The 16,848-nt window shown below is 35.4% G+C and overlaps 1 protein-coding gene across 3 annotated transcripts in view; it reads right to left on the reverse strand.

Moving 5' to 3' along the window:
* PIK3CB (phosphatidylinositol-4,5-bisphosphate 3-kinase catalytic subunit beta) overlaps positions 1-16,848 on the reverse strand; it is a 186,342-nt gene that overhangs the window by 93,446 nt on the left and 76,048 nt on the right. For all 3 annotated transcript variants that reach the window (XM_047874706.1, XM_047874708.1, XM_047874707.1), the window contains 3 exons: positions 12,687-12,873; positions 7,103-7,328; positions 342-565 (listed from right to left, as the gene is read on the reverse strand). In XM_047874706.1, coding sequence (XP_047730662.1) covers positions 342-565; positions 7,103-7,328; positions 12,687-12,857 — 621 coding nt within the window. In that variant the 5' untranslated portion in view covers positions 12,858-12,873. The remainder of the gene's footprint in view (positions 1-341; positions 566-7,102; positions 7,329-12,686; positions 12,874-16,848) is intronic.

A 16,848-nucleotide genomic window follows, 5' to 3' on the forward strand; every position in this document is an offset into this window, starting at 1 on the left:
GACAACCTATGAGTCTTTGTCAATATTCTTTTCATTCTTTTTCTCTTTCTTTAACATCTCTTAAAAATTCCTTGAGTTTTTTTACATCCCTTTTAAGTATAAAAACCATTCAAAAACTGCAATTTTCCAAACCCAATCTAGACTAATATAACATTGCATCAAAAATCATACACATGCAAAGCATGTATCACACCTAATGCTAAAATTTCCATCTTAAATCTAAAAATGCTCTTTGTAACAGCATTTACCAAGTGAGCAAGAACCTCTTCTAAGATTGGTGCTGCATTCAGGTAAAATCACAGATTTCTTACAAAATATTTCTTAAAATAATACAACACTACCTGACAATTTTCAAAATGAACAGCCACAATGAGCTTTCCTCCATAAAGTTTATCTTCTAAGTTTTCAAGGATGGATGGTTCATGTTCTGGTGGATACGTCTGTTTTAGCCAATCCATCCAAGACAATCCCACAAGTGACTGAATCTTTTCTTCACTGAATTTGCGCATTTTTATTCGGAATTCATTCACTTCAGGATCCTTCAGTGCATCAAATTCATGTAGACCTAAACAAATTTTTTTACAGTGTCATTTTGAGTAGCTAATAATAATACAAGAAATACAAAATATATCCAACCAAATATACTGGACGTTCAATTTTTATCAAGAAAACAAAACTGGATAGGAAAATATTACACAAGGATCAAAAGAATATCCAGATAAAATAACACATTTCATATATAGAAGGTGAACACACAATCAGCTTTCTAAAGAAGACAAACTTGAAATCTTTCAAAGAAATGTAGTTAGGTACCAGTTTGATAAAGATAATCACGGAAATAGTATACACATTTTAAAACCACATATAAGGGGCGCCTGGGTGGCTCAGCTGGTTAAGGGTTGGCTCAAGTCATGATCTCAAGGTTTATGAGATGGAGCCCCAAATGGGGCTCCCTGCTGACAGCATGCAGCCTACTTGGGATTCTCTCTCTCTCCTTTCTGTCCCTCCCCACTTATACACACATGCTCGTATGCTTTCTCTCTCCCTCTCAAAATAAGAAATAAACTCAATAATTAGATAAAACCACCTATAAACTATCCAGTTTTTCTTTACAAACCAAGTAAAAATCACGTTTATCATATCTGAGAAAGCCTAAGAATCTGAAAACTTTTAAATTAATCAGTTTAAAACTCACATTTTTACTTAAGGCTCAGTAAATTTAAATTTTATAGATTAAACTTAGGTTTCACTGTGATTTTTCAACAATGGTTATATCAGTCAAAAATCTCATGAATATAAAATTATTCTTCACTGTACTTAATTATGAACCACTTCTACCATGCAGACAACTAAATACAGCAACCTTTTCATAAACTTATCATTATCCTAATAAACAATGCTAGAAATTTACAACAAATAAACATGCAGAAATTTGTATACATAAACTTTTACTTGTAAGATGGCAAACATTTTAAAGTTTAACAACACCCTGTACTGGAAGGCGTATTTATTTAATATTAGAAATTATAAACATACACATACATTCTTTGACCTCAAAATTCTGCCAACAGGAATTTTAGCCTGAGAGACCCACTACTAGCCAGTAAGTGCCAAATATGCACCCCCAAATCATCCACATAAGATGCCCAACTTCTAGTGACCCCCCCCCACCTCCAGCTTCTGGCCAAAAACTTCCAATCAGCCATACAAGAGGCATTCCCCCTTCTTTAGCATAACACTTTTTCAACCCCTGCCTGCCTTTGGGTCACTGACAAACAAAAAGCTCCTTTACTATAATAGCAAGCTCTGAGTAAATAGTCTGTTCTCATTGGGTGGTCTTTATTTCCACAAACCTAGAGAAGTACATTATTTGTACAACGTACTGTTAACAGTACAAGAATGTTCACTGTAGTTTTGTTTATAATAATTTAAAAACTGGAAATAAAGTTAATCATTAAGACCTAGTTTTAAAATTGAGATACATCCATATACCATTATATGGTAGTAGAAGTGATCAATGGATAGATTAGATTGGTATTGTTACATTAAAAGCTCCAGGTAAGTTAAATGTAAAAAGCAGGGACAAAATGAGTCTCACAAGATTCCTTTTATGCAAATTCAAAAGAAAGAGTATAGAATATGTATACATTTTTGTTCTGAAAAGATACCTGAGATGATGACAGTATTTCACAGTGCTGATGACAGAAGTACAGGGAAGCAGCCTGCCAGTATTTGTTCCATAAGGCCATTTAATACCCTATCATTTGAATCTATACTATCTGAATATATGCATGTCAATCAGGGTTACCTGGACAGTGGACTTATCTCCATTGTCTATTTTCTTTTACATATTAAAACAATTATTATTTAAAAATAAATATTAGAATCAATCTGTGGTATTAAATATAAAAACATAAAAATGGGGGGCGCCTGGGTGGCGCAGTCAGTTAAGCGTCCGACTTCAGCCAGGTCACGATCTCGCGGTCCGTGAGTTCGAGCCCCGCGTCAGGCTCTGGGCTCATGGCTCAGAGCCTGGAGCCTGTTTCCGATTCTGTGTCTCCCTCGCTCTCTGCCCCACCCCCGTTCATGCTCTGTCTCTCTCTGTCCCAAAAATAAATAAACGTTGAAAAAAAAATTTAAAAAAAAAAACAAAAACAAAAACAAAAAACCATAAAAATGGTTAAGCCGCATAATGAATGCAGCAAAGGTAAAATCTTGAGAGTACATTATAATTTCCTGGATAGTTTTGGATCTGGAATGGAAATATACACTCTTATTCAGCCATGAAAGAACTGTAATTTATGCAGACTAGCTGAGGGATTTTGGAGCTTGTTTGCCAGCACAGCTGAAGCTCTTTCTACTCACAGACACAGGTATTACAGGTGAGGAAAGGGAAATGTGTACCTACTACATTTAACAAAAATCAAACTCTTTATCTCCCTTTATCTACTAAAAATCACGTCTAAACCACTTCCTAAATGTCTCTCAACCCTGTCTACTTCTCCTAGTTCTTGCAGCCATTAATTTATTCCCAGTCCATCATTGCCCCTCCCATGGATTACTACATCAGTTTTTCACTAATTTCTCTACTCCCAGTCTTAATCTCTCCAACCCATGCTCCATTTTCCAGTATGAATAATTCTTTATAAAATGCAAATATGATGGGGACACCTAGGTGGCTCAGTTGGTTAAGTGGTTGAATGTCCAGCTCTTGATTTTGGCTCAGGTCATGATCCCAAGGTCATGGGATGGAGCTCCTCATTGGGCTCCATGCTGAGTGTAGAGCCTGCTTGGGATTATCACTCTCTCCTCCTGCCCCTCTCTCCCCCTCCCCTACTCATGCACTCACTCTCTTGCTCTCTCAAAAAAACAAAAATGCAAATCTGATGTTACTCCCCTATTTAAATCCCTTCAATAGTTTCCCAACTGCTCCTAGGAAAACGTCTCAAATTTTTATTCTTTTTAGGTTTATGTATTTTTTTTTTGAGACAGAGCGAGTGGGGGAGGGGCAGAGAGAGAGAGAGACATGGGGCTCAAACCCATAAACCACGAGATCATGACCTGAGCTGAAAGCAAGAGTTGGACACTTAACCAAATGAGCCACCCAGGCACCCCAACAAACCTTAAATTTTAAGATAAGAATATTATTTAGCTTAGAATCAAATATAATTTTTTAATATAAAAGAAGTATTGAGTGAATAATTTCTTCACATTAACGACATTGTTAAAGTCCTCCAGACTCTAGATATCCTTCACTTTAAACTACACCACAACTTTACAGGTCGGGGAAAATAAGGGAGTATTCAAACATGTTTTTCAGGATGCTGACAAAATCCTCCAATCAAGATTTCCTAATGCGTATTTGGAGAAATGAATGCAGGGGTGACAGGTACCTTCACTACAGAGGATAATCAGAATCCAAAGAGCAGCTCTGTAAATAATTACTTAGAATAAACATAAAAAATAAAATGATCAAATATATTATCACTCAGGAAAAGGTATTTTTAGACCCATCAGGGCAATTATATCTATTGTTTTCTTTGGGGAGGAGGAGGCAGCAAACTTGTTCCTGAAGTTAAACTGAAATAATTGTTTATTGTTTTCCCAGGAGGCATGACCTCACCAAGTCCCGGTTGTAGTCACCACATACAAATTAGCAATGGCAAAAAATGACTTGTTAGGTATTGAAAGTAAAAATTCATTGTAAAATAATAAACAGAATTACTCAAACTCCTAAATTAATGTTAACACTTGAATTTGTGTATATGATCATTAACATCAGGTTTCCTAGATGCACTGAAAATCTAAAATATGATTTATAAATAGTTAAGAATTTAAAAACTGTTCAAGTTAATATAAAACACTCTTTGCATCTTGATCAATCAAATTGCAGGGCACACTGCATTAAAATTTTTTATATAATAAGCTTTATGATACAGAAGGAAATATGGTCACATTACTTATAGAAAGAGAAATTCAAGATATACATCTACCCATACCTGTACCTATACCTACACCTATACCTATACCTACATCTATATAATCCCTGCATTGTGGCAGGGCAAAGTCAGTGTTGCCAAATAAAAAACCAGCATGCTCAATTCTATTTGAATTTTAGATAAACAATGAATGATTTTTATCAGGAAGTATATCCCATTTAATATCTCAATCTACTATATTTTTATTTGCTAAGTCTGGCAAGCTTATGTAGAGGTTAATAGTGGCTAATGAGCTCATATATTTTGGAGATCACGACTAGAAGAGTGCAGAGATTTCAGTTTTGAAAACATGTTACATCTCAAAAGATAACTATATCCTGACAAAAGTTAGCTCTCTCTCTGGTGCTAACCTTTTGGGTTATCAAATATTTTAGCTTCCTTAACAATCAGTGTGGTTATGATCTACTTCCTTTCATCAGTATAGAAATATACAAAAGTTATATATCTTCATACACACACACACAGCCATTTGGAAAAAACTATATATCTCAATATTGCCAGTGAATATTCTTGTCTTGGATAAAACTGTGTTTATTCTTTTTACTTTTCCATATATTCTTCAATTCAAAGGGGAGATTTTTTGTAATGGAGAATTTAAAATTTATCAAAAAGATCTTTGGAGCTCTGGCAAATAGAAAGGAATGCTCTCTACTGAGGTCATTAATATATAAGAAAATTTGGGTGGTACCTGGCTGGCTCACTTGGTGGAGTGTGTGACTCTTGATCTTGGGGCTGTGCGTTCAAGACCCATGTTGAGTATGAAAATTATTTAACAATAAATAAATAAAATCTTAGGGAAAAAATAAAATTTTGTATGGTAAATAATTACAAACCTATTTAAGGGGGAAAAAATATTGCCTAAAGCAAACTAGTTATCCTCTGAAGTAATTAACCTTTTTAAGGGGTGCCTGAGTGGCTCAGTCTATTAAACATCTGACTTTTGATTTTAGCTCAGGTCGTGATCTCAAGGTTTGTGGGTTCATGCCCCAAGTTGGGCTCTACCCTAAGAGCATGCAGCCTCTTGGAATTCTCTTTTCCTTCCTCTCTGCCCTTCCCCCTGCTCACATGTGTTTGTGCTCTCTCTCTCAAAATAAATAAATAAACTTAAAAAAAAAATTACAAAAAAAAAAAAAAAAAAAACACTTTTTGAATACCAGGCTGTCATTCAGTAAATCAACAAGGTTCTGTTCTATGTACTCAGAGGGAAGAGTGTAGTCCCACATTTGTAATCATTAGTTAGCCTGAATTGCTATAGGTCACCATCAAAGAATGCAATCTCACAGGGCATGGTTCTTAGAGGAGATGGCACTAGATTATCTTAAAGGTACGTATAATCCTAAATGGGATGGTACTATATTATCCTGTAATAGTGAATTTAATCAATACAGAGGCCAATCCAAATCCAACAACCACCAGTCGATATTCTGGTTTTGTATTTAAACTTCAAGTCTCTAAATTAAAATAAAACAGGGGCGCCTGAGTGGCTCAGTTAGTTAAGTGTCCAACTTCGGCTCAGGTCACGATCTCACTGTCCGTGAGTTCGAGCCCCGCGTCGGGCTCTGCGCTGACAGCTCAGAGCCTGGAGCCTGTTTCGGATTCTGTGTCTCCCTCTCTCTCTGACCCTTCCCCGTTCATGCTCTGTCTCTCCCTGTCTCAAAAATAAATAAAACGTTAAAAAAAAAAAGTTTAAAAAAATAAAATAAAATAAAATAAAATAAAATAAAATAAAATAAATAAAATAAAATAAATTAAATTAAAATAACATAACATAACATAAAATACCATAACATAAAATAATAAAATAAAATAAAATAAAATAAATAAAATAAAATAAAATAAAATAAAATAAAATAAATAAAACAACCCAAAACTGCTACTCAAAAATAAACAAACAAACAAACAAACTTCAAGTCTCTTCCAGAGTTAACCTCTTATAGTACTTAACTCAAGTTAGTATCTTGTCTAAAGCAGGATACTGATATCCCATTGCCCCTGAGACAGTTATGATTATTACAGCAAGACTGTACCAGATTTTCTTTGTTATTCACAATTCTCCCTGGAATTAATTTGCAAAGAAGAACATGGACATAATTTATCTTCACTCACTACAAAAATAACTCTACTTAAAGAAAAATTAAGGAGTAAAATTTGTCAAGAATATTGGAATTTATCAATCAGCTTAAAATCTTGGTTGGTATAGAGAGTTGTATATAAATTGTGTTTATACCGTAGAGGCATTTAAAAGAAACAGAGAATGTATCTCTCAGAAAAGGTATCTCTTCTCAAACTACGTGAAACAAAGGAACAACTTTTTTCTTTCCAATCTGCCAAGAAACATTATTTTGCAAATAAAAATAAGTCACTAGAAAAGGATGCAAAAAATATAACCCCTGGGATACTGTGGCAATATCACACTGCTACAGGAATTTATAAACATTTACTCTCAAATTTTAAACTTACCTGATCTCAGACTGGTTAACAATTTACAGACAAGCATTGGTCCTTGGGCCATACTCTACAATGTCTTAGATTATACTTACTACATGTTTATACATATAGCAACAAACATGGTAAGAATTCATACTAGGAAGTACTTAAATTACCTTTTCCTATAAGGACTCCAATTTTTGAGTCTAATTTTTCCCCTGGGTCACAACTTCTTGTCACTAATTTGAGAACTGGAAGAAAAGGTCTGACATCACAGAGCCTTCTTGTTTCATCTTCAAGCTCCTCATATACAGCAGTTTGATTCACACATGCAAACATATAGGAGTCAATTTCCAAAAGGAGGTTAAACATTGGGTAATTATGAACTTGCTTCCATAACATCTGCAGGAAAAAATTAGACACTTTCTGGAACAGAAAAACTTGCTCAAGTGTATAAAATACATCTACAAAGATACTTACTACAGCACTCTTTGTAAAACTCAAAAACATAGAACAAGCCAAGTGTTTAGCAATAAAGGATTGACTAAATCAATAATAAAGTACTATACATCTGTGAAAATAAAAATAAAAGGTAACATAGGAAACTGTCCAAGATATATTAAGGTTGTTTTTTTTTGAAATGCCAACTTGTAGTAGAATATGTATACTATTAACCCATTTTTGTAGTTAATGTACTAGTATAATGCACATAAAATGCACATACATAAGCAAAATCATTAAGTATCTGCCAGACTCATCAAGAAAGAGAGAACTCAAAATCAGAAATGAAAGAGAAGTTACAACTGACACCACAGAAATATAAAGGATTATAAGAGACTACTACAAAAAATCATGTGCCAACAAATTTGAAAACCTAGAAATGGATAAATTCCTAGAAACAATCTTCCAACATTGAATCAGAAAGAAGCAGATACTCTAAACAGACTGATTGCCAGTAACAAAATGGAATCAGTAATTAAAAAACAAAACAAAACAAAACAAAAACCCTCCCAAAAGGGGCACCTACATGGCTCAAACAGTTAAGTGTCTAACCCTGGATTTCTGCTCAGCTCATGATCTCACAGTTCGTGAGAGCCCCATGTTAGGCTCTGTGCTGGCAGCGCAGCACCTGCTTCTATTCTCTCTCTGCCCCTACTCTGCTCATGCTTGCTCTCTCTCAAAATAAATACATAAACTTAAAAAAAAAAAAAACCCTTTAAAAAAAAATCAAAAGAAAAAAAAACTCCCAACAAACAAAATCCGGAACCAGACGGCTTCACCAGTGAATTCCACCATTCATAAAAGATTTACTATCAATCCTTCTCAAACTCATCTAAAAAAGAAGGAATGCTTCCAAATTCATTCTACAAGGGCAGTATTACCCTGATACCAAAACCAGACAAAGACACTACAAAAAAAGAAAACCACATACCAATATCCCCAATGACCATAGCTGCAAAAATCCTCAACAAAATATTAGTAATGCAAATTCAGCAAGACATTTAAAGGTTTATTCACCACAATCCTTGCATTCCAAGGATGCAAAGATGGATCATTATCCACAAATCAATCAATATGACATACCACATTTACAAAATGGAAGATAAAAACCATCTAATCATCTCAGTAGATGCAGAAAAAGCATTTGACAAAATTTCATGATCCTGCATGATAAAAACAAGTGGGAAGAGAGAAAATATACTTCAACATAATAAAGTCATATATGACAAACCCATGGCTAACATCATACTTACTTGTGAAAAGCTGACAGCTTTTCCTCTAAGATCAGAAACAACATAAAAATATCTACTCTCACCACCTTAACTCAACACACCATACTACAAGTCCCAGTCACAGCAATCAGACATAAAGAAAAAACATTCAAATTGTTAACGAAGAAGTGAAGTTGTCACTATTTATAGAAGACATGATACTACATATAGAAAACTCTAAAGATTCCACAAAAAACGATTAGAAATAATAAATGAATTCCATAAAGTTGCAGAATACAAAATTAATATACAGAAACCTGTTGTTTCTGTACACTTCCAGAGAAATTTAAAAACAATGCCATTTATAAGTACATCAAAAAAAAAAAAACCTAGTCTTATGCTAAGTGAAATAAGTCAGAGAAAGATAAATACCGTATGATTTCATATATACATAGAATCTAAAAAACAAAAACAGGAGGCTCATAAATACATAGAGCAAACTGGTGGCTGTCAAAGGGGAGGAGCAGAAGGGACAGGTGAAATAGGTGAAGGGGAATACAAGGTACAAAAATACCATTTATAAAATAAGTAACCCAACGAGATGAAAAGCACAGAAGAAAAAACATAGTAAAATTGCAATAACTTTGTATGGTGACAGAAGGTAACTACACTTATCATGGTGAGCATTTCAAAATGTACTTAACTATTGAATCACTAGGTTGTACACTTAAAAGTAATATAATATGTCAACTAGACTTCAATTTTTTTTTATTTTTTTAATGTTTATTTTTGAGAGAGAGACAGAGCATGAGCAAGGGAGGGGCAGAGAGAGAAGGAGACACAGAATCTGAAGCAGGCTCCAGGCTCTGAGCTGTCAGCACAGAGCCTGATGTGGGGCTCACACTCACAAACCATGAGATCATGACCTGAGCTGAAATCAGATGCTTAACCAACTGAGCCACCCAGGTACCACTATACTTCAAATTTTTTTAAGTGAATATCTCTGAAGGCTAAGAATCAATGAAGACATCCATATTTAACATTCTTATGAATATAAATAACATCTAATCAGAAAATAGAAAAAATTTTAACGTATGTATCATCACTCCCATACAAAATTTGTATTTTTCCTGCATTATTTTCTATTCATCAGGGTTATCTTCATTAATTAGCATTGCTCTATCAGTATAAATAAGCAGAATCTCATATCACTTCCCCCAAGTCTCCTGGATGAGATCATGTAAAAGATCACTATATAAATGACAAGGTGGATGATAAATTTTAACTGCAGCCAGTACAAAAGCCAAAAGCTGAAAATAACAAACTGGGGATAAAACTCATAGCTAATATTCAGATTCAGTTTTATATATGAAAAAGGAGTGATGGACAACAGAAGAAAAAATAGGGAAACTGGATTTTCATCAAAATTTTACAAAATTCATATATGAATAGACACTAATGTGATAGTGAAAAGGCAAACCAAAGAATGGGAGAAGATGTTTGCAAATTATATATTTGATAAGCGATTAATATTCAGGATAATTGAAGAACTCTTACGGCTCAGTAACAAAAAAAAGACAAGTGAAAAAATGTGCAATAGTCTTGAATAGACAATTCTACAAATGGCCATTAAGAAGAAGAAAAGATGCTTGACATCATTAGTCATGAGGTAAATGCAAAGAAAAGCTGCAATGAGATACCACTTCACAGACATAAAAATGGTTATTATCAAAAACAAACAGGGGCACCTGGATGGCTCAAGTCAGTTAAGCATCCAACTTCGGCTCAGGTCATGATCATGTGATTCATGAGTTAGAGCCCCATGTGAGGCTCTGTGCTGACAGCTCAGAGCCAGGAGCCTGCTTCAGATTCTGTGTCTCCCTGGCTCTCTGCCCCTCCCCTGCTCGCATTCTGTCTCTCTCACTCAAAAACAAATAAACATTAAAAAAAAAAAATAGGGGCACCAGGCTGGCTCAGTTGGTTTAAGCGTCCCACTTTGGCTCAGGTCATGATCTCACAATTCATGAGTTCAAGCCCCATGTTGGACTCTATGCTAACAGCTCAGAGCCTTGAGCCTGCTTCAGATTTTGTGTCTCCTTCTCTCTCTCTGACCCTCCCCTGCTCGTTTTCTCTCTCTCTCTCAAAACTAAACATAAAAAATTAAAAATTAAAAAAACAAGAACAAAAATTACAACTGTTGGCCAGAATGTGGAGAAACCAGAACATTTGTGTACTGCTAGTGGGAATGAAAAATGGTATCACTGCTGTAGAAAGCTCTTTGGCAGTTCTTTACAAAGTTAAAACAGGGGCGCCTGGGTGGCTTGGTTCGTTAAGTGTCCAACTTCAACTCAGGTCATGATCTCATGGCTCATGGGTTTGAGCCCCACGTCAGGCTCAGTGCTAACAGCTCAGAGCCTGGATTCTGCTTCAGATTCTGTGTCCATCTCTCTCTGCCCCTCCCCTGCTTGCGCTCTGTCTCTCTCTCTCTCTCTCTCAAATATAAATAAACATTAAAAAAATTTTTTCAAGTTAAAAAAGAATTACCATATGATACAAAAATTCCACTTCCAGACATATACCCCACAAAAATGAAAGCAGAGACTCAAAAAGATATGTATACCAATGTACATAGTAGCATTATTCACAATAGCTAAAAGATAAACAACCAAAATGCCCATCAAAAGATGAACAGATAAAAAAGTGGTATATCCATACAATGGAACATTACTAAGTCTTAGAAAGGAATGAAATTTCGGTTCATTATTATATATGGATGAACTTTAAAATATTATGCTAGGTAGGGGTCCCGGGTGGCTCAGTTAAGCATCTGATTTTTCATTTCAGCTCAGGTCAAGATCTCACTTCATGAGATTGAGTCCCACGTCAGGCTCTGTGCTGGCATTTCAGAGCCTACTTGGGATTCATATACTCTCCCTCTCTCTCAAAATAAATAAACTTAAAAAAAAAAAAACATAAACATATGTCATAAAAACTTTTTCTTAAAAATATAACCCCTGATTTTCATATTGGGTTCAGCTATTTGGAAAACATTAAAGAGAAAGTTTAGAAAATAATTTCATTTACATTTCATAGTCTTCACAAATCAATAGCATTCATCAATTCACTTCAAAAAATAATCCAACAAAACAAGCAACCCTTGTTATGTAAAAGAATTTGCTTCCAAACTGAGGCTCACCAGAAGGGAGGTGGTGGGGGGATGGGTGAAACAGGTGATGGGGCTTAAGGAGTGCACTTATTGTGAGGAGCACAGGGTGTTGTATATGTGTTGAATCACCATATTGCACACCTGAAACTACCTAACATATACTGTATGTTAACCACCTGCAATTTAAATAAAAACTTAAAAAGGTGGGGGTGGCGCCTGGGTGGCTCAGTCAGTTAAATGTCCGACTTCAGCTCAGGTCGCGATCTCTGCAGTTGGTGAGTTTGAGGCCCGCATTAGGGCTTTGTGCTGGAGCTTGTTTCAGATTCTGTGTCTCCCTCTCTCTCTGTTCCTCCCCTGCTCGCACTCTGTCTCTCTCTCAAAAACAAATAAACGTTTAAAAAAAAAAAAAAAAAAAAAAAAGACTTTGCTTCCAAAGGAGGACACGCCATTCACTAGTGAGGGAAAACTTTTTCCTCCCCATAGTCACCATGAAAAGTAGTGGGGTACGGAGGGAAGAGGAAGGAAGAGACAGTTAAAAAGATTTTAACACAAAACTTTCTTCAACAATGTCAAATTCCTTTTAATAACCTGAATGAGCGTTTAAAACTAACGTTTCAAACTAATGTTTAAACGTTTTAAACTAACATTTAAAATCAACGTAAGTTGATTTTTCTTAAATCAGGTATCACATATGGATTAAAAGTGACAGTAAGAATGACTGTTTTATATGTCCACAAAATACAAGGCAAATATCAAAATCTTTAATATGTAGTGACCCAAAGCTTAATCTTCTCTCAAACTGACCATATGATTTACACAAGTAACATTTCCTATAATATAGTAAGTAAGCTACACTGATAAAAATTTTACCTATTAACATACCTGTTTAATATAGGAAATGGTAGCTTCCCGAGGAACCTCCAACTGAATATAAATCCCAGTGGGCAAAAGGAAATCCACAGGTATGGAGCCATCAGATGCTAACTGTGAATCCACTGCCCAGATGTCAAGGATGTCTGCCATAGCAGGAGGCATTATGAAATTGAAGCACATTCATAACCATGAGGCCCTAGAAATTATTAAGTAAAATGTAGTGAAACAGAAAATTAGCCAAATCTTATGTTAAAATATGATAAAGCCCACTAATCCATAATTACTCTTTGGATTTCAATATAGCCAATTACATAACAGGAGGTCAATTAAAGAGTAAGCCACCAGAAATAAATTATTTAAAAACACTTTCAGTTATCACTACATACATTATATACACACACCATACTGACTCAACATAAATTCAACATATCACATGTGAAAAATGAAAGGTTTAAAGATTACAGGTTTCTAAGAAATTAAGTTAAGAACCATTCAACAAGTGATTCTTGCCAGGTTTTACTTAGATAATATTGGCTTCTTTGGCTGAGTTCTTCTCTGCAAACTTCAATGAAAATAGCAATCAAGAGGGCCTTCTTTCAAAAATACTTTTCTATCAACCTCATGTAAGAAAATGTCATGAACTTGTCATGACCCACCACCTAAGTATTAAAAAGACCAAGTCCCTTAAACCAGCTGGCAAGGTCCTTTGTGCTATGTCTCTAGCCTATTTTTCTTTACTTGTCATACTTGTCCTACTAATGAACAGCCCAGGCCTTTGTACCACAAGTATCTTCTGCCCTCCTGCTGTTAGAACTACGTTCATACAAATGTTGACACTCCTGGAATCAAGCCCCTATTCCAATAAATGCACCCCTCAACTGCACCTTGAGGACTTCCTTGAGGGCTTCCTGCAAGGAAGCACAACAATAACAGTGGGAAGAACATGGCACTGAAGTTAATTAAACCAACATTCAAATCCCATTTATTCAAAGAATGAAATTGTTATACCAAAAGAGACAATTGCTAACTCAAAGCCATTTTTCAGCATCAAAAGCAATCATGACATCCATGAGTTGAAACACATCAAATATATATAAATGGGTGACTTAATAAGAAGAAACAAATGCTTCACTGATCACCACCAGAGAGTGCTAAGACCAACTCACACTATTCTGAAAACTGATAAAGAACCTGAGTGCACCTGGGTGGCTCAGTTGTTTAAGTGGCCAACTTCAGCTCAGGTCAAGATCTCACAGTTTTTGAGTTCAAGTCCCGGGTCAGGCTCTGTGCTGACAGCTCAGAGCCTGAAGCCTGCTTCAGATTCTGTGTCTACTCTCTCTCTGCCCCTCCCCAGCTAGCACGCTTGCTCGCACTCTGTCTCTCTCTCTCAAAAATAAATAAAAATTAAAAAAGAAATTAATAAAATAAAATAGTGGGGAAATAAACATTTAACCAGCTTGTGCTAAATTATGTCAGGGTAACCAAATAATTGATGAGGGTAATTTTTTTTTCTTAACTATTACAACTTTAGCTCATAAACACAAAAAGAATGATAGAATTAGAAAAACACCACCTTGCAACTTCTAATCAAACAACAAACTGAGGCAATAATGCATAATTAATGGATACTAAAACAAATTTACAAACTAAAGTGAAAGGATGATGAGGAAATTTACAATGAACATATCAGGTCGACACCATCTAAATCCTAAGAATAATCCAGACATAGGTCTCCTCTTGAATGGAACAGGATTAACCACTACCCATAGGATATACTTGATTTAAAAAAACAAAAAACAGAGGTGCCCCAGTGGCTCAGTCAGATGAGCTTCTGACTTCGGCTCAGGTCATGATCTCACAGTTTGTGCTGACAGCTTGGAGCCTAGAGCCTGCTTTGGATTCTGTGTCTCCCTCTCTTTCTGCCACTCCCTGTACGTGCTCTCTCTCTGTCTCTCAAAAATGGATAAACATTAAAAAAAATTTTAACAAAAAAACTGAACCTGAATTTAATCAAGTCTCTAGATCTGATTTACCAGTTTACAAGAAATAGGGGAAATAGAGAAAGGAGTTAAAGACTTCAAGGAAGCATCAGTCAAGTACAGAATGAATCACCAATAATATAAGCAATAAAAAATAACAAAACAAGCTACTCAATAACAAAAAAAAAAGGAAAGAGAATGGTGCAAGGACTGCTAAAGAATAAAAAAACATTTATGAGACAGCCAAATCGAACACTAATTTCACCAAATCATCTATAAAAACCTATCTCTGAAGCAAACTGGGAAATTTAAATATGAATTAAATATTAGATATTTTAAAGAAATACTGTTACTTTTGCGAGGTGTAATAATGACATGTTGGTAAGGCACCTGGCTGGCTGAGTCAGTGAAGCATGTGACTCCTAATCTTGGGGTTGTGAGTTCAAGCCCCACACTGGACACAGAGATTACTTAAAAATGGAATCTTAAAAAAAAAAAAAAATCCCTCACCTCAAAAAATAGTAATAATGGCACGGTGATTATGTTTCTAATAATCAGTCTGATAATGAGCCAGATAGAGATGCATAACAAAGTATATGCAAGGGTAAAATGACTTTATGTTTGGCATCTGCTTTAAATTTCATTTTTTAAAAAAGTGAAGGGACAGCTGATTTCAACAGAGGTGTGAAGGTAAGTCAATGAGAAAAAGGACAGTCTGTTCAACAAATAGTGCTGAAATCCAGATATCCATATACTAAGAAAGTGAATCTTCATTCTTATCTCTTACCAAAAGTAAAAATTAGCTCAAAATGGATCATAGGCCTAAATGTAAACTCAAAACTTTAAAACTTCTAGAAGAAAATATAGGAGAGGGGCGCCTGGGTAGCTCAGTTAAGCATCTAACTTCAGCTCAGGTCACCATCTTGCAGTTTGTGAGTACAAGCCCCTCACCGGGCTCTGTGCTGACAGCTAGGAGCCTGGAGCCTGCTTTGGATTCTGTGTCTCCCTCTCCCCCTGCCCCTCCCCCACTTGCACTCTGTCTCTGGTCTCTCAAAAATAAACGTTAAATTAAAAAAAAAAAAAAAGAAAAAATATAGGAGAAAATCTTTACCTTGGATTTTGCATACTTCTTAGATATAATACTATAAGCACAATTCATAAAATAAAAAGCTATCAAGCATCATCAAAACTCAAAACTTCTGCCTTTACCCAGATACTGTCTACAACACAAAAAGGCAAGCCCCAGAGTAGGAAAAAATGTTTTCATGTCAATGAAGGATTATATCCTGAAAACATAAAGAACTCTCAACATACAATAATAAGAAAATAAAACTCGGATTTTTTAATTGGCAAAAGATGTGAACAGACACTTCATCAAATATGTATGGATGGTAGGGCTGCCTGGCTGGCTCAGCCAGAAGAGCATGCAACTCTTGATCTCAGGGTTATGAGTCCAAGCCCTACTTTGGGCATAGAAGCTTACTTTAAAAGAGAAAAATATGTACGGAGGGCAAAAGGGTTCAATATTATTTGTCAATACAAATCAAAACCAGAATGTGACACTACCACATACCTAATACAAGGGCTAAAATAAAAAACAAACAAACAAATAAATAGGTAAAAATAAAAACCCCAATCACACCAAGTGTTGGCAAGGATACAAAGGAGAGTTCTAACTCTCATAAACTGCTGGTGGGAATGTTAGATAGTATGACTACTTTGGAAAACAGTTTGGCAGTTTCTCAACATATACCTACCATATGACCCAGTCATCCTACTTCTAAAGCTATGCAAAAAGAAATGAAGGCATATAAACACACGAAAACTTGTACACAATTATTCATAGCGGCCTTATTTATATTGGCAAAAAACTAGAAATGATTCAAATGTCTATCAACAGGTAAATGGATATAAAAAACTGTGATATTCATGCAGTGGAATACTATACAGCGGAAAGGGGGGAGCATTACTGAAACATTCAACAATACAAATGAATCTCAACATAATTATGCTGAGTGCAAAAAGCCTGACAATAAGAGTACATGCTATATAATTCCACTTACATAAAACTCTAGAAAATGTAAACCAGTCTATAGTGACGAGGAGGAAGGGTGGGTGGGAGAAATAGGAAGAGAGATTATAAAGGGACATAAGGAAACTCTTGGGAGTGATGGATGTGTTGTTCATTGCCT

This window comes from Prionailurus viverrinus, chromosome C2 (genome assembly GCF_022837055.1).
Source record: "Prionailurus viverrinus isolate Anna chromosome C2, UM_Priviv_1.0, whole genome shotgun sequence".
Taxonomy (NCBI): domain Eukaryota; kingdom Metazoa; phylum Chordata; class Mammalia; order Carnivora; family Felidae; genus Prionailurus; species Prionailurus viverrinus.